The sequence below is a fragment of the Bubalus kerabau genome, chromosome 23 (assembly GCF_029407905.1).
Source record: "Bubalus kerabau isolate K-KA32 ecotype Philippines breed swamp buffalo chromosome 23, PCC_UOA_SB_1v2, whole genome shotgun sequence".
NCBI classification, from domain to species: domain Eukaryota; kingdom Metazoa; phylum Chordata; class Mammalia; order Artiodactyla; family Bovidae; genus Bubalus; species Bubalus kerabau.
In genome coordinates, this window is record NC_073646.1 from 29,416,545 (window position 1) to 29,437,235 (window position 20,691).

General features: G+C 38.6%; 1 protein-coding gene and 1 non-coding gene across 9 annotated transcripts in view; one reads left to right on the forward strand and one right to left on the reverse strand.

Moving 5' to 3' along the window:
• LOC129638074 (S-adenosyl-L-methionine-dependent tRNA 4-demethylwyosine synthase TYW1) overlaps positions 1–20,691 on the forward strand; it is a 146,303-nt gene that overhangs the window by 106,498 nt on the left and 19,114 nt on the right. For all 8 annotated transcript variants that reach the window (XM_055562579.1, XM_055562580.1, XM_055562581.1 and 5 more), the window contains 2 exons: positions 10,585–10,695; positions 20,277–20,444. In XM_055562579.1, coding sequence (XP_055418554.1) covers positions 10,585–10,695; positions 20,277–20,444 — 279 coding nt within the window. The remainder of the gene's footprint in view (positions 1–10,584; positions 10,696–20,276; positions 20,445–20,691) is intronic.
• TRNAH-GUG (transfer RNA histidin (anticodon GUG)) lies at positions 11,944–12,015 on the reverse strand. The gene has a single exon. It is a non-coding gene; the product is annotated as a tRNA-His (tRNA).

Genomic DNA, 20,691 nt, shown 5'->3' on the forward strand with positions numbered 1-20,691 from the left:
TTACATGGTATTTCCAACTATTTACATAATATATACATTGTATTAGGTATTATAAGTACTCTAGAGATGATGTAAGATGTACAGGAGGATGTGCATGCATTATATGCAAATACCGTGCCATTTTATATTAGAGATTTGAGCATCTGAAGATTTGGGTATCTGCGGTTGTCCTAGAATCAACCCATGAATATTGAGTGTTGACTATATGCATACATTATAACGTGACTTTGTGTGTGTGTGTGTACATGTATGTGTATATATATAAAATTTTTAAAATTATGTGTGATTTCACCTTCCTTCTACTCTTTCACACAAGCAACATCTTCCTTCATATTAACTATGTTACTAGGAGGATGTCAAGCCGTTTTTTTTTTCCTCTTTGCTATTATAAGTAACACAGAGGTCCATGACTCTTCAAATTCAGGCCACATTCTGTCTCATATTCAAGTTGATTTGCATGGTCTTCAAGGCTTAGCCGAACCTAAGGCAAATCTTTTTCTACTTCCTTTACCAGATTTCTGGTTTTTGAGCAGAGAATTTTGTTTGAGGGATCTGTTTAAGGATAATTAAGATCAGGCATATCAAGAAACTTTTAAACTGATCCATTCTCATCTAATGAGTCAATACTGTTAATATGAAAAAGTGTGTGTGTGCAGGTTTTCTGACCCCACAACTTTTCTTGTATTTCCTTCTCAGATTTTTGTATTTCTTTGGTGTATATGTATTTATGTCATTAATACTGTAGTACGTGTACAATTTTGTTTTTAGCTTTTTAAAATTTCGATGCTGTTACATAAAAATTACCCCTTATTATTAAACTTTCTTTTAAAACAGTTATGCTCAATAGGAGCAAAGGTACAAAAGAAAAACAGGTCTCCACCCCCTTCCTTCCCTTTTTCTGAGAATCACATCTGTATGGAACTCTCTTACTGTTAGGAGTGTGTTTCTCTGCTGTGTTCAGATTCATAACCGGTGTTCTGAAAGAATCGTCTTTAGTGTTAAACAGCTGTATCATAAATCATCTAGCTATTTCTTGGGATTGAGATATTTATAGTATCTCATTAGTACAAATAAAGCTGGAATGAACCTTCTTATTCATCAGTATTTGTCCACAAATTTTATCATTTCCAAAGGCTTACATCTTTAGAAATGTAGTTATTGGATCAACAGATTTGAGTATTTTTCAGAGACTTTAATTATGTTGCCATGCTACTTCCCAAAATGTTTGTAGTGAATTATGCTTTTACCATCAGTGAATGAATTTCTCTGTCTTGCTACACTCTAGGCAGCAGTGAATATTGCTATTTAAAAAAAATCTTTGCCAATCTGATAAGCCAAAATGGTACCTCATTACTGCTTCAATTTGCATTTCTTTGATTACTGGTAACTCAGAGCCATGTTTTAGAAGACCATTTTATCTTGTTTTGACACACAGCCTCAGCTCAAGTTTGTCTTGAATTGCAACTGTCAAGATAAATTGTTGAAATTAAGAACTGTAGTCCTGGGATATAATAACCTCATCTAGAATACGTAGCACTGCAAGATGCCTAATTAGAGGGAACAGAACGAACTCATAACTATATATTTTTAAACCTTTTTAGTATGGATTTTTAAAACATTCAAGTGAGGTGAGAATAATATAGGGAATTCCTATGTAACCATGATCTTAGCTGTCATTTTCACCTCTCCTTTTGAGACTCATAATGTATATGTTAAACACTTGAATCCTCTCCAGTATTCTTGCCTGGAGAATTCCATGGACAGAGGAGCCTGGCAGGCTGCAGTGCGTGGGGTCACACAGAGTCGAACATGACTGAGCAACTAACACTTTCACAGGTGTTTAAAGAGGAATGTAAATAAGCCTACAACCCTTCTGATCCTTATAAGTAAGCACTATTAATGGCTTGATGTGTTTCCTTTAGGATTTCTTTTCCTGTTGGATTTTCTTCACTGAGTCTTATAAAACTGTCCTTGCCATCTTTCCTTGATTTACATTTTCAATCATTCATAAAAGTTTAAATTAGTTGGTTACTTAGTTAATTTATTTTGGGAATAATTCTATAATAGTTTTCCTTCTTATCTTTTAATATGAAGAATACTTCACTTAGCTGGATCATGAGTTATATCTTTGAATTTATTTTCTACTTTTTTGCTTTATTTGACCTATCAGATTGACACATTTTGTTTTGTCTCCCATAAACAGTATCAGACTTAATTAAGGGACTTCCCTGGTGGTCCAGTGATTAAGGCTCTGTGCTTCTAATGCAGGAGGCCTGGGTTCAATTCTTGGTCAGGGGACTAGCTCCCGCATGCCAGGACTAAGAGCTCACACACCACTACTAAAGATCCTGCATGTGGCAGCTAAGACCTGGCACAGTCAGACTAAACCAAACCAAACCAAAAAGCAGAAAAGTAACTCTTGATTAATTAAAGCCATTTTAAGGATAGGTATGCTTTCTAAGGTCTTTAAAAGAATCATTATCCAGTTTCTAGTATTGGTGAACACATATTCCTTTGATTTAAAAAACAATGGTTGTCATTGAGGGGTTGTTTCAATTTTAAGTTGTTTTTTGTTTTAAGGGGTTCAGAATCATTTTTTTGACAAGCATGGTATGATCTGGTCAATATTCTGTCTGGTTTTCATGGCTTGTGGAGCCAGGCAGGAGTGTTGAAGTCTTGTCTTGATGGTTTCCTGGCTCCTCTCCTCTTTTGATATTAACCATTGTTGCTAATTTCGTTTCTGACTTGAGTTTGTTCATTTACTAGAATAGAATGTAGATTATTCAACAGCTGACACTGTGGTTGCTTCGTTCACAGCTGTGTCTCCCGCACCTAGTGTTAGCACCTGGTGACTGTTGTGGAGTTGATATCTGTGTGATCAAATGAATGGATCTGTGTAACTGCTGGTGGTGGTGGTAGCCGAAATTTATTCATCGTTTTCTCTCTGCGGGGGCTGTGTTCTAGGTTCTTTGTTTTAGTCCTTTTAATTTAACAACAATACTATGAGGTACAGATACTGTTACTCTTCCCTTTTTTACAGAGGGGCAAAGAGCTCACCTGGAAAATCCCACAGACAGAGGAGCCTGGTAGGCTGCAGTCCACGGGGTCGCAAAGAGTTGGACACGACTGAGCAACTTCACTCACAAAGAGCTCACCTAAGCTCACACAGTTGACTCAGTAGCTTCATTGCTACTGTGTACTCTTTTCCTCATTTTATACTTTTTTCCTCTTTTCTTCACTCAGGCCTTTTCTGCTTTGTACTTGATTCTTTATACCGCCTGCCTCCCTATGCAGTTCCCTTTGATAAGCATTTAACATTTACCTTTGGAATTTCAACCTCAATTTTTACTTCATGTGTTTTCAGTCCATGTATTGCTTCCCTCTAAGAAACATAATAAGTTGAAACTTAAATGTAAAATTTGTCACAAAAATCTGATCTAAAGTCTAGAGGTGAACGTCTAGGTCTCTCGCTGCACAGTCCAGCCTCACGTTTGTTGGGATATAACTTTCCGATCACCCCACCCCCCATTTATTGTGTGTGTTCTCACCACTAGGGGAGAAGAATCTTAGATGCTTAAATTAAACAAATACATGTCATGTTGAGGTTTGGCAGAAACCAACTCAATATTGTAGAGCAATTATCCTTCAATTAAAAATGAATAAATTTAATGATTAAAAAACCCCAGAAATACATGAAATTATAATGTGCCAACTACTTGACTTTTTTTTTTTAACAACTCACATTGTGACATTTCACAGATCACATTGTAGCTTGAACAGAAAGTAGCTAAACTTTTTGCCTAACTGGATACTTTTCATCTTCATTTTTATTATATTCCATATTATATTCCATTCAGTTCAGTTTAGTCGCTCATTCGTGTCTGACTCTGCGACTCCATGGACTGCAGCACACCAGGCTTCTCTGTCCATCACCAACTCCCGGAACTTGCTCAGACTCATGTCCATCAAGTTGATAATGCCATCCAGCCATCTTATCTTCTATCGTCCCCTTCTTCTCCTTCCTTCAGTCTTTCCCAGCAGCAGGATCTTTTCCAGTAAGTCAGTTCTTTGCATCAGGTGGCCAAAGTATTGGAGTTTCAGCTTCAGCATCCATAGTATTGGGTTGGCTAAAAAGAGACACGTGTACCCCAATGTTCATCGCAGCACTGTTTATAATAGCCAGGACATGGAAGCAACCTAGATGTCCATCAGCAGATGAATGGATAAGAAAGCTATGGTACATATACACAATGGAGTATTACTCAGCCATTAAAAAGAATACATTTGAATCAGTTCTAATGAGGTGGATGAAACTGGAGCCTATTATACAGAGTGAAGTAAGCCAGAAAGAAAAACAGCAATACAGTATACTAACGCATATATATGGAATTTAGAAAGATGGTAACAATAACCCTGTGTACGAGACAGCAAAAGAGACACTGATGTATAGAACAGTCTTATGGACTCCGTGGGAGAGGGAGAGGGTGGGAAGATTTGGGAGAATGGCATTGAAACATGTAAAATATCATGTATGAAACGAGTTGCCAGTCCAGGTTCGATGCACGATACTGGATGCTTGGGGCTGGTGCACTGGGACGACCCAGAGGGATGGTATGGGGAGGGAGGAGGGTTCAGGATGGGGAACACATGTATACCTGTGGTGGATTCATTTTGATATTTGGCAAAACTAATACAATTATGTAAAATTAAAAAAAAAAAAGTTCATTTGGGTTTTTCCATAAGATGTAATGAAAAAACCCAAATGTACCTTTTGACTGACCCAATATCACACCATCCATATCCCCTACTAGATAATATGACACATTCAGAAAATCCTGCAGTAATAACCAATCCAGAACCTATACAAATTAAATTTGCTAATTAATTCCCCAAATTGGGGAAAAAATATTTTTTATTTGAATTAAATTACTACAGTCCAGTGTGTACTCCAATTTTACCTCTCTCTCTCCTGTTTTTTTTTTTTAATCTAAAAGGATAATATAAAGTATTAAGTATGTCCTTTGCAAAGGCAATTCCAGCTCTCACCTCTCAAGCATCATCTGTACTCAGTTTTTGTTTTAATTTGATGTAACTGGAGTGTAACTCCACTTTCTTTTATAGACTTTAGGAACTGCTTTAACTAACTTTACATAGACTTTAAAGTCTCCAAAACTGTCCCATTGAGCAGGCTCCCTACAGACACAGTGAAACCCAGAATGTGAATCTGATCATTTGAAATAAAATCTAATGACATTCCTGTTTTTGTAACCCCATAGTAGTGCTTTTCTTTGTCTTTAATCATCTGAACATTAGTATGCTATAGATAAAATGTAAATGTACTAAAATCAGTTCCTTCTGTTGATCAAAAGATGTGCAGAAAGTAAAAAGGAAAGCCTTAAAGCAGATGAAAATATTTCTGATACAATTATAACAGAGTTCTTATAGCCAGGATATATAAAGAATTTGAAAAACCCAGTAGTAAAAAGACCATTATCCCCATAGAGAAATATTCAGGACACTCGAACAAATACTTCACAAAAGTAGAGATCAGAATGGCCAAAACATACTCAACTTCATCAGTAAACAGACAGATACAAAATAGAACAGCACAGAAATGGCTGAAGTTTTAAAAGACTACCAACAAGAGTCGTTGAAGATGAGAAGTAGCCGGAACTCTGATCCACTGCAAGTGGCTGTGCGGTCAAATGCCCTTGAAAACCAGTCTGGCAAAATACCTGTGCTTCCTGTGATCCAACATTTCCAGTCTTAGGAACATCAAAGAAATGTGTCCATCAGGAGTCCGGTACAGTAACACTCTTTGCATTGGTGTTTTGTAAGAGACCATGCTGGGAAAACAACCAACCAACCAACAACTTTCACTAGTAGTTAATGTTTTCCTATCCTGGAGTACTAAACAGCAGTAAAAATGTATCTAAAGCCAGAATCACCATCAAATTCAGTGAATGACATTCAGTGAAAGAAGCAGACATAGAAGAATACGTGTCATAGTAGCATTTCATAAAATTCCCTAAAGCAGGAAAAGCTGAACTCTAGTGTTATGAGAGATAACAGCATTGCTTTTCTTTTAATTTTTATTGGAGTATAGTTGATTTACAGTGTTGGATTATTTTCAGGTGTACAGCAAAGTGAATCAGTTTTATATATATTACATTTAAAATATATTTATATATAAATATAGAAAATATATAAATAATATATTTATATCTAATTTAGATGTTTATTATATATTTATATAAATATATAAGATTTATATTGTATATATATTTATATATTTCTTTTCCCACATAGGCCATTATAGAGTATTGAGTAGAGAGATCCCTGTGCTATACTGTAGGTCCTTATTAGTTACTATTTTATATATAGTGTTGTGTATACATCAATCCCAATCTTCCAACTTATCCTCCCCTCCACCCCTAGGAACCATAAATTTTCAGCATTGTTTTATAACAGCTAAAAGGTAGAAATAATCTAGATGTCTATCAGTGGGGATATGGCTGAATGAATTATTGTATACTCATGTAATGGAATGTTAGATAACAAAATGAGCAGATCCCAACATACAGCAACATGGATGAACTGTATAAACACCATGTTGTGTGAGAGAAGCAAGACACAAAAGAATATATGGTTCTTTGTATATACATTTCAAACATAGGCACAAGTCTAATGTTGAAGTCAGAATATCAGATAGCTTCAGGGTGAAGGGAATGGATGGTGCTGGGTGGGTGATGGATGTTTCTTTGTGTTAATCCCTTGGGTGATACATTTGTGTTTTATGTACATTTCTCTTTGCATGATTTATTTCACAATTTGAGAAGGTTTAGCAACGAGAGATAGAGTCTGCCTTGGATTCTTTCTGTTTGGGTTCATTTCCGAGCTCTGCTGCTTTCCAACTGTGTAGCTTTGGGAAATTTATTTAGCAGCCCTGGGCCTCAGTTTCATATCTATAATGGGAAGATAATAAACCTATTTTATAAGATTTGTTGCAAAGAAGAGACAAATATTGGAATCTTTGCTAAGATATTAAACACAACAACAGCTGGCACATAGTAAGGGCTGACTCATTGCCAACTCCTGCTATTGTTTTTGTTGGTATCATTGCTAGTTTATTTGTTGAAAAGAATTTTTAACTCCCATTGGAATTACATTATATTTAGAAATCTCTCATGGCTCTCCATATAGGCTAATTTTTTGTTATGGTCTCAGAAAAGTTTACTTTTTTCACTGTCCATGTTATTTCATAAATAATCATCAAGTATTTTATAGTTGTATTTTGTAAAGTAGAATTTGTGTTTTGTAATATATATGTATATGCTATATAGATATATGTATATATAGTATATATGTAGCATATATATGGCATATAATAGCTAATACATATTATGACTTACTGCTGCCAGCATGGTTCTAAGCATTATGTAGTAGTGAAAGTCGTTCAGTCGTGTTTGACTCTTTGCTACCCCATGGACTATACAGTCCATGGAATTCTTTGGGCCAGTATACTGGAGTGGGTAGCCGTTCCCTTCTCCAGGGCATCTTCCCAACCCAGGGATCAAACCCAGGTCTCCTGCGTTGCAGGCGGATTCTTTACCAGCTGAGCCACCAGGGAAGCCCAAGCCTTATGTAGATGAACACTTGCAGTCCTGTGCAAAACCTGCATTTTACGCAGGGAGGAACTGAGAGAGTTTAAGATGGCTAGTATGTGGTCTGGGATTCAGTCTGGCCTGGCTTCCCTGATAGCTCAGTTGGTAAAGAATCTGCCTGCAATGCATGAGACCTGGGTTCAATTCCTGGGTTGGGAATATCCCCTGGAGAAGGGAAAGACTACCCACTCCAGTATTCTGGCCTGGAGAATTCTATGGACTGTATAGTCCATGGAGTCGCAAAGAGCCAGACCAACTTTCACTTTCAGAGTCCACATCTATCCTACCACTCTATGCTTGGAAAGCTGCTCATTTTTCTATTTTTATTTGGCCACTGGCCAATTTGACTTAATCTGATTTTTAGTTGATTTTCTTAGGTTTCCAGGAAGCCAACTATATCATTTGCAAGTACGTTTTTTTTACGTTTATTCAATTAGTCTTGTTCTTGCCTTATTGCTTTGATTTTAACTTTCAGAAAAGTGTTTATAAAGATAATACAGTGGACATTCTGCTGTTAGTCTGATTAAATGGAAATACCTCTGTTTTTTACATCTATAAGAATGACATGGACTGTTGACTCAAGGGTGTTTTCTTTATGTTAATGGTATGTTTTTTAATTTTTGAGTTTACCAAATGGTTTTTCAGTTGTTCATTCTGTTTTGTTTTAAAATCAGGGATGGACTTTAAACTATATCTATAAGATGACTGATTGATTTTTCTGTGTCGCAATATTAATGTGATGAATTATATTAATACATAACCTAATATTGAATGGGCTTCCCTGGTGGCTCAGATGGTAAAGAATCCACCTGCAATACAGGAGACCCAGGTTCAATTCCTGGGTCAGGAGGATCCCCTGGAGAAGGAAAAACCCACTCCAGTGTTCTTGCCTGGAGAATTCCATGGACAGAGGATCCTGGTGGGCTGCAGTCCATGGGTTGCAAAGAGTCAGTCATGACTAAGTGACTTCACTAATATTGAATCATCTCTCCTTTTCTAGAATTTTTAACATAACGCTGAATTTCATTTGCTAAAATTTCGGTAAGATTTTTGCATGTATAAATACAAGTGAGATTGGCCTGCAGTTCTCTACCATTTTTGTTAGGTTTTGGCATTGGGTGAATTCTAGCTATGTAAAGGGAATCTGGAAGATGTGTGTCTTTTCATGCTTTATATACTGCATTTGAAAAATAAGTTTTGAGTGCATTTTCTAAAGTGGCCGCCTAATGATATTCATCTCTTCATCTCTTGGTTATCTTCAGATATAAGCAAAAGTAGAGAGAGAGACTGGTATCTTTTAATTGAAGTATAGTTGATGTGCAATATTATGTGAGTTTCAGGTGTACAGTATAGCAATTTGCAAAAAGATTATACTCCATTTATAGTTATTATAAAATATTGGCTATATTCCCCTGTGCTGTACAATATATCCTTGTGGATTATTTTATACATAATAGTTTATATCTCTTAATCCCCTACCCCTATCTCCCTCCTCCACCCTTTCCTCTCCCCACTGGTAACCACTAATTTATTCTCTATATCCGTTTCTGTTTTGTTATGTTCATTGGTTTGTTGTATTTTTTTTAGATTGCACATCTAAGTGATATCATTCATTGTTTGCCTCTCTCTGACTGCCTTATTTCATTTAGCATAATCTCCAAGTCCAACCATGGTGTTCCAAATGGCAAAATTTCATTATTTTTATGAGTAATATTCTATTGTTTATATATACCACATCTTTATCCATTCATCTTTTGGTGGACATTTAAGTTGCTTCCATATCTTGGGAATTGTAAATAAATTCTGCTGTGGACATTGGGGGGCATGTAGAGATTGGTATCATTCTTTTCAGCTCTCATCTCATTTTGTCTTTGTCTTGAGTATAATGAACATTGCTACTTAAAGCATGGTTTGAGGTTTAGCAGCATGGATACTGCCCAGGAACTTGCTCCAAATGGATGCAATCATGCGCATATAATCACAGGCACCAATCACCTTTGCGTATTCTACTTGTTAAAGGCAAGTCATAGGTTCTGCCCCCACTCTTGTTGTAGATTTTAAACTACCATTAATCATGTTGTTTTGAGATGTTTGAGTTAGTCCTTGAACTTTTCACAGTTTGTCTAGGGTCCTGGAAAGGAAAGTCAAAGGGTATAAAGTTTTTAAAGGCGTGCATAACTGTTGTTTAGTTGCTTTTCAGAAAATCAGTACCTTTTTTTTACATGACAGACAAACAAATGGCAACATTGACAGTTCATCAGTGTGCCTTTTCTGCCAACTAGGGATCATTAAATAATAAGAAAGCAGGAAAGAGGAAAAGTGTAAATTAAAAATCCTTATCATAAATACTTTGATTGATAACGGAGAGCCCGAAGGTTATTTGAATTCATTTTTGACAGTCTGAAACTATTTAGTCAATTCACTATTTCTGATCAAATGGAATTCAGTGTATTTGTTAAGAAACTTTTGGGTATCTTATCTAGCGTTAATGACTCAGACAGTAAAGAATCTGCCTGCAATGCAGGAGACCCAGGTTCGATACCTGAGTCAGGAAATCCCCTGGAGAAGGGAATAATCGCTACCCACTCCAGTAGTCTTGTCTGGAGAATCTTATGGACAGAGGAACCTGGCGGGCTACAATCCTTGGGGTTGCAAAGAGTCAGACATGACTGAGCAACTAGCACGTATCTAGTGTTAGATACCATTAGTGAGAGAAGAGAAATATGCCAATATTTGTGCCTATAAGGCTTCTGGGAGTCTTATGATATTGTTTACATTTTTTTCATCTTTCTACAAAATGTAAACTTCAATTTTTAAAAGTTCATACTGGATTTCACCTTGCCTGGGGTTTCTGTGGGTTGAAGAAATTTGAAAATCTTCCAAGGTGATAAAAACAAAGTTATCTTTTCCTGTCTTTTAGCAACAACGTACTGTCTACAGACTGACTCTAGTGAAGGCATGGAACGTGGATGAGCTCCAGGCCTATGCCGAGCTGGTGTCCCTGGGGAATCCTGACTTCATCGAGGTGAAGGTAAGCCCCTGGCGGCCAGTGCCGGGCACACTTCCCCTGGAGCTTTGCTGGCCACGGTGGGGTTACAACCTTCTAAAACCCTACACGAGGTCCTGGATGTTTGATTTATTTATGCAAAAATATTAATCAAGATCCTGGCGCTGTTCTAGCCACTGGGGATAAGAACAGTAAAGACCAAGCATTTGCTCTCATGTATAAAAAGCTTATATTTTAGCGAGCCATAGACTGTCAACAGAAAATAAATGTACTGTCCACTACATAGTAACTTTAATATGCAGAGAAGTAGAACACAGTTATAGTGAGTAATTGTTTGACATTTAAATAAACCTTTGCTATGGAAAACTTCAAATATATACAGAAGTAGAGAGACTGATGTAATGAACCCCCATCCATCCATTACCCAGCTTCAAAAATTACCAGCTCATGTTTCAGCTGTACTCCTACCCATTTTCCTGCCCTTACCTATTATTTTCAAGCAAATCCTCACATTATACCATTACCTATAGCTGTTTCAGTGTGTATTTTTAAAAGATATGCACTCACTTTAAACACTTATTCAGAATATTGTTCTTACAACTAAATCGTTTTAATAGTAATTTCTTAAGTTTGGGGGCATATAAGATTTAAAACTTGACTGATTAAATTTGAAATAGAGTTGATTTACAATATTGTATTAGTTTCAGGTATACAGCAAAGTAATTCAGTTATATATATATTTTTCAGATTATTTTTTATTATAGGTTATTATAAGATATTGAATATAGTTCCCTGTGTTATATAGTAAATCTTTGTTGCTTGTCTACTTTATGTATAGTAATGTTCATTGATTAATCCCATACTCCTAATTTACTCTTCCCTTTCCCCTTTGGTAATAACTAAGTTTGTTTTCTATGTCTATGAGTCTGTTTCTATTTTGTATGTAGATTCATTTGTATTCTTTTCAAGATTCTTCACGTAAATGATCCCCTGTAACATTTGTCTTTTTTTGACTAGTATGATATTCTCTAGATGATCTGTGTTGCTGCAAATGGTAATATTTTATTCTTTTTAATGCCCGAGTAATATTCCATTGTGTATATACATCATATCCTCTTAAACCAACTGTCTTGGTTATTTGAAAAGGGTAGTTGCTCAGTCGTGTCTGACTCCTTGTGACGCTATGGACTGTAGTCCACCAGGCTCCTGTGTCCATGGGATTCTCCAGGCCAGAATACTGGAGTAGGTTGCCATTTCCTTCTCCAGGGCGTCTTCCCGACCCAGGGATCGAACCTGGGTCTCCTGCATCACAGGCAGATGCTTTACCCTCTGAGCCACTGGGGAAGCTGGGGTTATTTGAAAATCTAGATCCAAATAAGGGTTAGAATTGGATTATTTCTGTCTTTAATTTCTTTTAGTCTATTAGTTCTGCTAGTAATTAATTCCCCTAGTAATTTATTTTGTTGGAAAAAATGGGTCATTTATCCTGGTTAGTTCCCTGTATTTAAATTTTAGATTTTGCTCTATTACATATTCTTCTGCCCCATATATTTTCTTTGGGTTAGTAGTTAGATCAAAAGAAGATTGATCAGGGGGGTGTGTGTGTGTGTTTGCATTTCAAGATGATTTCATTGGTGACAATTTCTAGCAGGCGGCATTTAATGTCATATTTTTGCCCGTGTTCCTTTGGGATAAATACCTGTAAGTGGATTGATGTGTGGGAGGATACATGGATATGCTGTTTTGCTAGATATTGTGGTTGGCTGTTTTAGATTTCGTAAGCAGGAAGGTTTTTTGAGGAGATTACTCTTTTAAAAATTGATACCTGAGTAGGAAGAAGCAACACAATATTCAAAGGCTTGGGGTCAGAGCATTCTGGGCAGATGACACAGCTAGTCTGCAAGAGGGCCTTTGTGACCTCTGGGGCGGTTGGAGTTGGCTGTGGTACAAGATGAATCAGAGAAGAGGGCTGGGGCCAGATTTTGTTAGGCCTTTCGCACAAGGATAACAGAATCAAATTTTATACTAAGTTTAATGATAAAACTTTTTTTTATACTTGGTGTACTTGGAAAGGATTTTAAAAGCTAGAGAGTGATGAGATCTGATTTATGATTTTAAAAGATCACCCTGCTGTTGCTGTGAGTTGGTTTACAAGGGCAGTAGTAGAAGTAGGTAGACCAGTAACAACACTTTTGCCAAGCAAGAGGTGTGATGGCTTGGGGAAGGTCTTTGGTGATATAGTTGGAGAGGAGTGGGTGCTTCCGTGATGAATTTTGAAAGTAGATCCAATCGAACTTATTAGATGATGTAGGAAATGACAGAACAAAAGGAATCAAAATAGTGCCTGGGTGTTTGGCTTAAGCAACCGTGTGGATGTGGAACAATTTGCTGATGTGGAGAAGACCAATGGAGAAGAGAGGCTGATTTGGGGAGCGATTTCATGAGTTTTGTGTTAGCCTGAGTAATTTGAGATAGCTTTTAAATATCTAAGTGAGTGAAGTCGCTCAGTTGTGTCTGACTCTTTGCGACCCTGTGGACTGTAGCCCACCAAGCTTCTCCGTCCATGGGATTCTCCAGGCAAGAATACTGGAGTGGGTTGCTATTTCCTTCTCCAGGGGATCTTCCTGATCCAGGGATTGAACCCAGGTCTCCTGCATTGCAGGCAGATGCTTTAACCTCTGAGCCACCAGGGAAGCCCTAAGGATAGGTTCAAATAAGCCATAGGTTATATAAGCCTGGAGTCCTGGGGATGAGACAAGCCTGGCAATAATGACTTGGAAGTCATCAGCATGAGACAGTAAGTAGTTAAAGCTGTAGAATATTAAGAGGCAGATAATATGCTAGGCTTTCATGGACAACTAAGAATATGCAAAAATGAGAGAAAGTGACCAGAAAATTCACCTAATCTCTCAGAGCTCCACTCTTCCGTTCATGTTTATGAAGCTGGGTGCCCTCTGTCATGTCAAAGGATATTTCTTAGAGCTATCTTTTAGTAAGTTCAGCATTCTGTATGACTGTCTTCTGGAGGGATGGGGAGGTTGGAGCAGATGAAATATTGCTATCTGAGTGTGTAGCAATCTCTAGTCAGGTCAAAGACACTTTTAAAGTTGTTCTTAATTTCAAAAGGCTCCTCTTGGCAAGAACTCTAATGATGCAAAGATACAAACTACATCTTAAATATATGCCTTGGCTTTACAAAACCTTGCCAGTGTCAAGGATTAGTGGTGGTTTAATTGATGACTTAGCTATTAAAGAATGTTGCTTCAAATTATATTGCAGTAAAACATCTATTATTAAGCAACTTGGCTGGATCACACCATCACCTTTTTTTCTCCTTCCTTCTTTCTTTGCAGTCATGTTTTCTGTAATGAACAAGATATTTTATAATCTGAAAATAATCAAGCAGAATTATTTTTTAATGAAAGATGACCACTTTGTAAACAGTGTAATTCTCTGATGGGCATTTTGTATTTGGACAAACTATTGCTGTAACTTGAAAACAGGTGAAGCCTTCTTGCGTGTAGCTGAGATGTTATAATGACATAGTTTCTTTCAAACAAGATTTCCATTTTACTGTTTTATCCTTGCCTTTAATAAATATTTCTGTGCTCTCTCCACATGCCAGGCCTCGTCAAAGCACCATAGGTACAGATTTTGTGCCTAAATTTGGATATGCTGTTTGGGAAATGGATGTCTTGCTGAGCAAGGCCACATCTGCAGAAGTAAAATGAGCTACTTGGAGAGATTTTTTTTTTTATTGAAAAATTCTTGGAGAAGTGTGTAATCTAATCATGATGTAAAATGTCATATTTAAATTATAAAATATAGAGTAACAGAAAACAGTTTGTGTTGTACCAGGAGAAAGTTTGTGATGGTCACTTGACTCTGTAATATCAAATACCTGGGCCTTTTTAAAAAAAATTTTATTGATTGATTGATTTTTGGCTGTGCTGGGTCTTTGTTGCTGTGTGTGGGCTTTCTCCAGTTGTGGTGAGTGTGTGCAGCTCCATTAGAGACAGGATGTGGGTGTGAAGGCAGAAGACTAGGCCCTTTGACCTTTAGCAAACAGACGAATTAGGAAAAAATTCACACACTGACACAGTGGTGCCTGGAGATTTATCTCTTACCTGTGAAGTGATGTGTTAGTCGCACAGTCGTGTCCAACTTTTTGTGACCCTACGGATTGTAGCCTGCCAGCCTACTCTGTGCATGGGATTTTCCAGGCAAGAATACTGGAGTGGGTAGCCATTCCTTCTCCAAAGTATCTTCCTGGCACAGGGATGAACCTGCATCTCCTGCACGGGCAGGCAGATTCTTTACCGTCTGAGCCGCTGGGGAAGCCCATCCCGTATCTATCTCTTGGTAAAAAAAAAAAAAAGTCTCCCAGGGTCCAACCTTCGAAAGGAGTTAGTGTTAAAGCTTAATAGTGCCTCAAGGTCACACAAACGCCCCAAAGATGTGAAGTTGATAATGTAAGATGACCCTGGGATAGTGATATACCTGGGGCTCTCAGATTCCATTCATATCCTTTCCCTGGGTTTCCTGGATGTGTGTGTGAATGTGGAGGGTGTAGCCGTGTCTCTCAGTCTCCAGTGGGGAAGATGTGTAAACTTTGCTGTATTCCTAAAAGGTACTGATGTCACCTGGGACAGATTACTTACCTTCATTGAGCCTAAATTTCCTCAGTATTAAAATTAGACTAATAATTTCAATTTAATAGCTTTGGTTGAGAATTCAAGGGGGTGACTTATGCCTGGGGTCAATAACTGCTTAGATCACTTTCCATCAAGCATATTATTAAAAATGAATCGATAGAAGCTGCTTATTATATCGATTTTCTCTTTACTTTCACTTTTAGTCTCATAAAACCTCTCTCTGTTCCATTCCCTGTAAATTATCATGTATTTTGGGTTCATTAGGCTTAAATGGGCCTCTATTTGCTAGCCTGAGAAACTTAACCATTGTTATTTGCTTACTTGTTTAAGAAAATGTGTTTGGCGTTGTAAACATCTGCCTTATTGAGAAGCTTTCATAGCACAATCCATTTTGTAAATGAAATACTGTCTTTGTATTCTGTGCCTAGCACTACACTTTGAGACGAGTAAGTGCAGTAATTATTTGTTGTCAAATGATTTAAAACCTTCTTCCCGTTAGCACTGTGACTCTCGACAGAGCTCAGTCCTTGCAGAATGCGCCTTGCAAAACAAATGACTTAGCATACCTCACCCTGTTTCTGCACACAAACGTTAGGGAATATTGGTCATATCGGGCAGATTCCTTTCAATTGTTAGTTGTTCAAGTATGCAGCAATACCTGAGCAGTGCTTTCAGTTGGTTCATAATCATTAAAGAGCAGAAAAGTCATGAAAGATATGAAGGAAATTTTGTATTAGAAAGAGTTATGAAGTCTAATGTCATGGAAGAAATGTGTGACTTGGTCTTAGGACAGATTGGTTGAGGGTACAGAGAAGAACAAGGTACAGTTTCTGCCCTTTGAGAGCTCAGGATTTAGACACATCTTTGTGTGCGTTATCTGATAAGAGATAGGCACAAGACATGATAAATCTGGGATTAGATGGGATGGGGGTTTCTGGCAGAAGATCAAAAAAATGGTGGGAAAAAAAAATGGTGGCGATTTTAGCTGGGGAAAGACTGGATGCTGAGTCTAGTAAGAAGGCCTCAGGTGCTATGCTGAGAAATTTGGGCTGGTATTGGAGGGGGGGGGCTGGCAGTGATTGAAGCATTTTTAAAACTGACATGTATTGCTGCAAAAAGTCACGAAGACAACATTTCTTCTGTCCTCAAAACGATCAGGGACAAAAGAATAATATCAGGAGCCTTTTGATACCCAGTCAGTATAATTAGAATTTCAAGAGCCAAAATACTGCTGTTCCCATAGACTTTGAATCCCCAGGTGAACTTTCTAAGCAGCCTGTAAAAAAGACCTACCTGGTGGCCCTCATCTCCTTGAGCAGAGTGGTCCCTCCAGAAGACACCAGTGTAATGTAATGGTTTGTGTGTGTGTGTGAGTCACTTAGTTGTGTCCTACTCTTTGCGACCCCATGAGCTGTAGCCCACCAGGCTTCTCTGTCCTTGGGATTCTCCAGGCAAGAATACTAGAGTGGGTCGCCATTTCCTTCTCCAAATGTAATGCTGTGGGTTGTGCATTTCACCACAAATACCAAGACACGTAAGTGGTCCTGCTCCTCGGGAACTTTCTTTGGGTCTGCCTGTCACTCCTCAGCCTGCAGATATCTGGAGTGAGTGCTTTCAGCCGCCACATTCTTCCCATCTGTTTTCTTAAGGACGTTTTTTCAAAGTTGTGAGGAAAGAACACGGTGCTGGTGATAAACGGAGTGGGGGTTGTGCTGGTAGGAGAAGGTGGCAGAGAGCTGTGGTCTGAGGGAAAAGGAGACATTTTGAGACAGTTCAGGGGCAAGTGTGATCAGGAATCAGGTCCAGGCGGTTCATAAGTAGACAGGAGTGTGGCGTGAAGTGAAGTAGCCCATGCAGAGTGGGGAGCACTGGAGGGGCAGCTGCCGGAGACCAGCTCACTGGTGGGAGCTGTGCTTTGTCACACAGTCATGTCCGACTCTTTGCAACCCCATGGATCGTAGCCCGCCAGGTTCCTCTGTCCATGGAATTCTCCAAGCAAGAATACCGGAGTGGGTTGCCATGCCCTCCTCCAGGGGATCTTCCCAACCCAGGGATCGAACGCAGGTCTCCCTCACTGCAGGCGGATTCTTTGCCATCTCAGCCACCAGGGCAGCCCCCGGTTCACTGGGGCCGGTTTCTACCCGTCGCAGTTGTGTCACGATGAAGGCTCGGGCTCTGTAGTTGGCTCAGGAAGTCACCCATACTGCCCACCTCCGAGGATTTTGTCTGGCTAGAAAGAGAATTTTTACACGAAAATACTTTGTTAATTATAAGGTATCATGTGAACATGTAGAGAAAGTGAAGGCCTAGTGATGACCTATGACAATCACTCTTTCCTTTCCAAACCAAATCTTTCCTTAGCATATTGTGCTTTATTATTGCTGAATAATCAATGTTAAGTGAAAATGGCTCAGTCGTGTCCGACTCTTTGTGACCCCATAGGCTATACAGTCCATGAAATTCTCCAGTCCAGGATAATGGAGTGGTAGCCTTTCCCTTCTCCAGGGGATCTTCCCAACCCAGGGATTGAACCCAGGTCTCCCACATTGCAGGCAGAATTTTTACCAGCTGAGCTACGAGGGAAGCCCAGGAATACTGGAGTGGGTAACCTATCCCTTCTGCAGGGGATCTTCCCAACCCAGGAATCGAACCAAGGTCTCCTGCAAAGGTGATTCTTTACCAGCTGAATCTCAAAGGAAGCCCAAGTACAAGGCATAATCTGCGCCTCCTGGGAATCTTGCATGATAACCACTACACCAGTGGCATGGCTAAATCAATTAAACTATTTTCCAAAGCCATTGTCATGAATATAAGATCTTACCTAAAACCTCTGCTTCAGTGAATTAAGGTAAATATTAAAAATAAATTCCTCTGAATTAGCCACTATCTGCTTGGTTATTCATATAATCCGTCCATCATAAACAATATTTAAAGTGAAGTAAAGTTCATATTTTTGGCTAATTTGACTTAGGAATAAATCATTTTCATGTGTTTTTAATACATTTGGGCAAGTTCAGTACAATTTTTCAACTATGCTTTTTTAAAGAGTTTTAAACTATTGTTTGCTTTTTTTATTCAGCTAAAACTGAACTCAGTTTAATGAATTCTGTAAATCATTGGGCTAATAGAGAAGATTCTCTAGTTTATTGTAATTAAGCTGGGTTACCTCTAGTTTATGTTCAGCAAAGGTCATCTCAGTGTACTATACAATAGTCTTTGAACAGCCATCTGGAGTGGAGGGTTTTGCAGAACTCATCTGAGTTTTTGGCCCCCTCCCAGCTCTGCCATCTGTAGGGTCACGATCACTCTGCTTTGCTCATTGTGAGCTTTTCATTTAATGTCATTCTACCCCCTCCAGTCTGTGCGTATGTGTGCATCTCAGAGAGAGCATCTTTTTTTATTTTATTCTTTACTTAGTAGCAACATATCTAGACTATTCAAATCTTTTTTTCAAGTAAGTTTGATTTCTTAGATATTTAGAGAGCCTACAAAGTTAAGATATATTCCTTATTATTGAAAATTCGTCATTAATCACTTATCACTATGTAACTTACCAGTTAAAGAAATTAGTTATGGAACTTTTGGCTGTCAGGTAGAATTCAAGAGAGTTAAAAACCAATTTATCTTAATGCATTTGTACTGAATGAGAGAATCTCTATAGGGGTAGATACATGTATATGTGTGTGTGTGTGTGTGTGTGTGTGTATATGTATGTATTTCTACAAATGTATTTTCGTTTTGGCATGATTCTGTGTTTATATTGGGTTGGCCAAAAAGTTTGTTTGTGTTTTCCCATAACATCATATGAAAAACTTAAATGAACATTTTGGCCAACCCAATACACATCGACATACAACATATATTACAAAGTGGTCTCTTTAGAGAATAATTTGAAAGGAATCCCTATCTGGCCCTTTACAGAAAGTTTACCAGCCTCAGATTTCCCTGATAGCTCAGTTGGTAAAGAATCTGCCTGCAGTGCAGGAGACCCTGGTTCGATTCCTGGATCGGGAAGATCTACTGGAGAAGGGATAGGCTACCCACTCCAGTATTCTTGGGCTTCTCTTGTGGTTCAGCTGGTAAAGAATCCACCTGCCATGTGGGAGACCTGGGTTTGATCCCTGGGTTGGGAAGATCCCCTGGAAAAGGGAATGGCTACCCACTCCAGTATTCTGGCCTGGAGAATTCCATGAAATGTACCATCCATGGGGTCACAAAGAGTTGGACATGACTGAGCGACTTCCACTATCTTACCAACCTCAAATCTAAACTTTACTCGAAAATGGGAGCTCATCTTATTTCCCCAGTCAATAAATTATTCATTGAATTTTTGTGGGTGTCAGCTATGCCTCCATTATTATAATCCCATGACAGTCAATTTCTTATACTGCATGAGTGAATCTGATTGGGAAGGTACTGATTGAATCGGTTGAAAAGTATTATTGTGAGTAGACTGTGCAGATGGCGAGGTAGCACAAAGCACAGGAACCCAAGCCCCCAGCTTTGTCAGAGTGCAGAGAGCCTTGGCCTGGGAGCCCTAGTGTTATCTTTGTCACTTGCTACTTGTATGAGCTTCTAAGCAAATTTTATCATCTTTGTATTACTTTTTCTTCACTTTAAAATATGGATTGGATTGGTTTGAAAGTGTGTTAGTCGCTTAGTCATGTCCGATCTCTTTATGACCCCATGGACTGTAGCCCACCAGGCTCTTCTGTCCGTGGAATTCTTCACATAAGAATACTGGAGTGGGTAGACATTCCCTTCTCCAAGGCATCTTCCCAACCCAGGGATTGAACCCAGGTCTCCTGCATTGCAGGCAGACTCTTTACCGTTTGAGCCACCAGGGAAGCCCTGGATTGGATTGTTGGATGACCTCTAGAAGCGTGTCTGGGTCTGAAGCTCTTACTCTGTGACATGTGAATAGGCCTGTAACTGTCTCTGTTTCCACAGGGTGTTACCTACTGTGGAGAGAGTTCGGCGAGCAGTCTTACCATGGCCAACGTGCCCTGGCACGAGGAGGTGGTGCGCTTTGTCTGTGAGTTGGTGGATCTGATCCCCGACTATGAAGTTGCTTGTGAACACGAGCATTCCAACTGTCTACTAATAGCTCACAAGAAGGTAAGAACAGCTCAGGTATGCGTTCTTCCATCACCCTTGTCCTTCTTGCTCCCTTCTTCTCTTTTCTCCTTATTTTCCCCCTCACCTTATTATAGTGAAATTATAAGTGAATAATACTAATATAATAATAATAATATAGTGAAACAATTCTACTTGTTTGCTACCTTTCCTATAATGAACTTTAAGAAAACCCTGAATTCTGTCTGTTGGACTCATAAACCCCCTTTTCTGTGTGAGACTGCTTCAT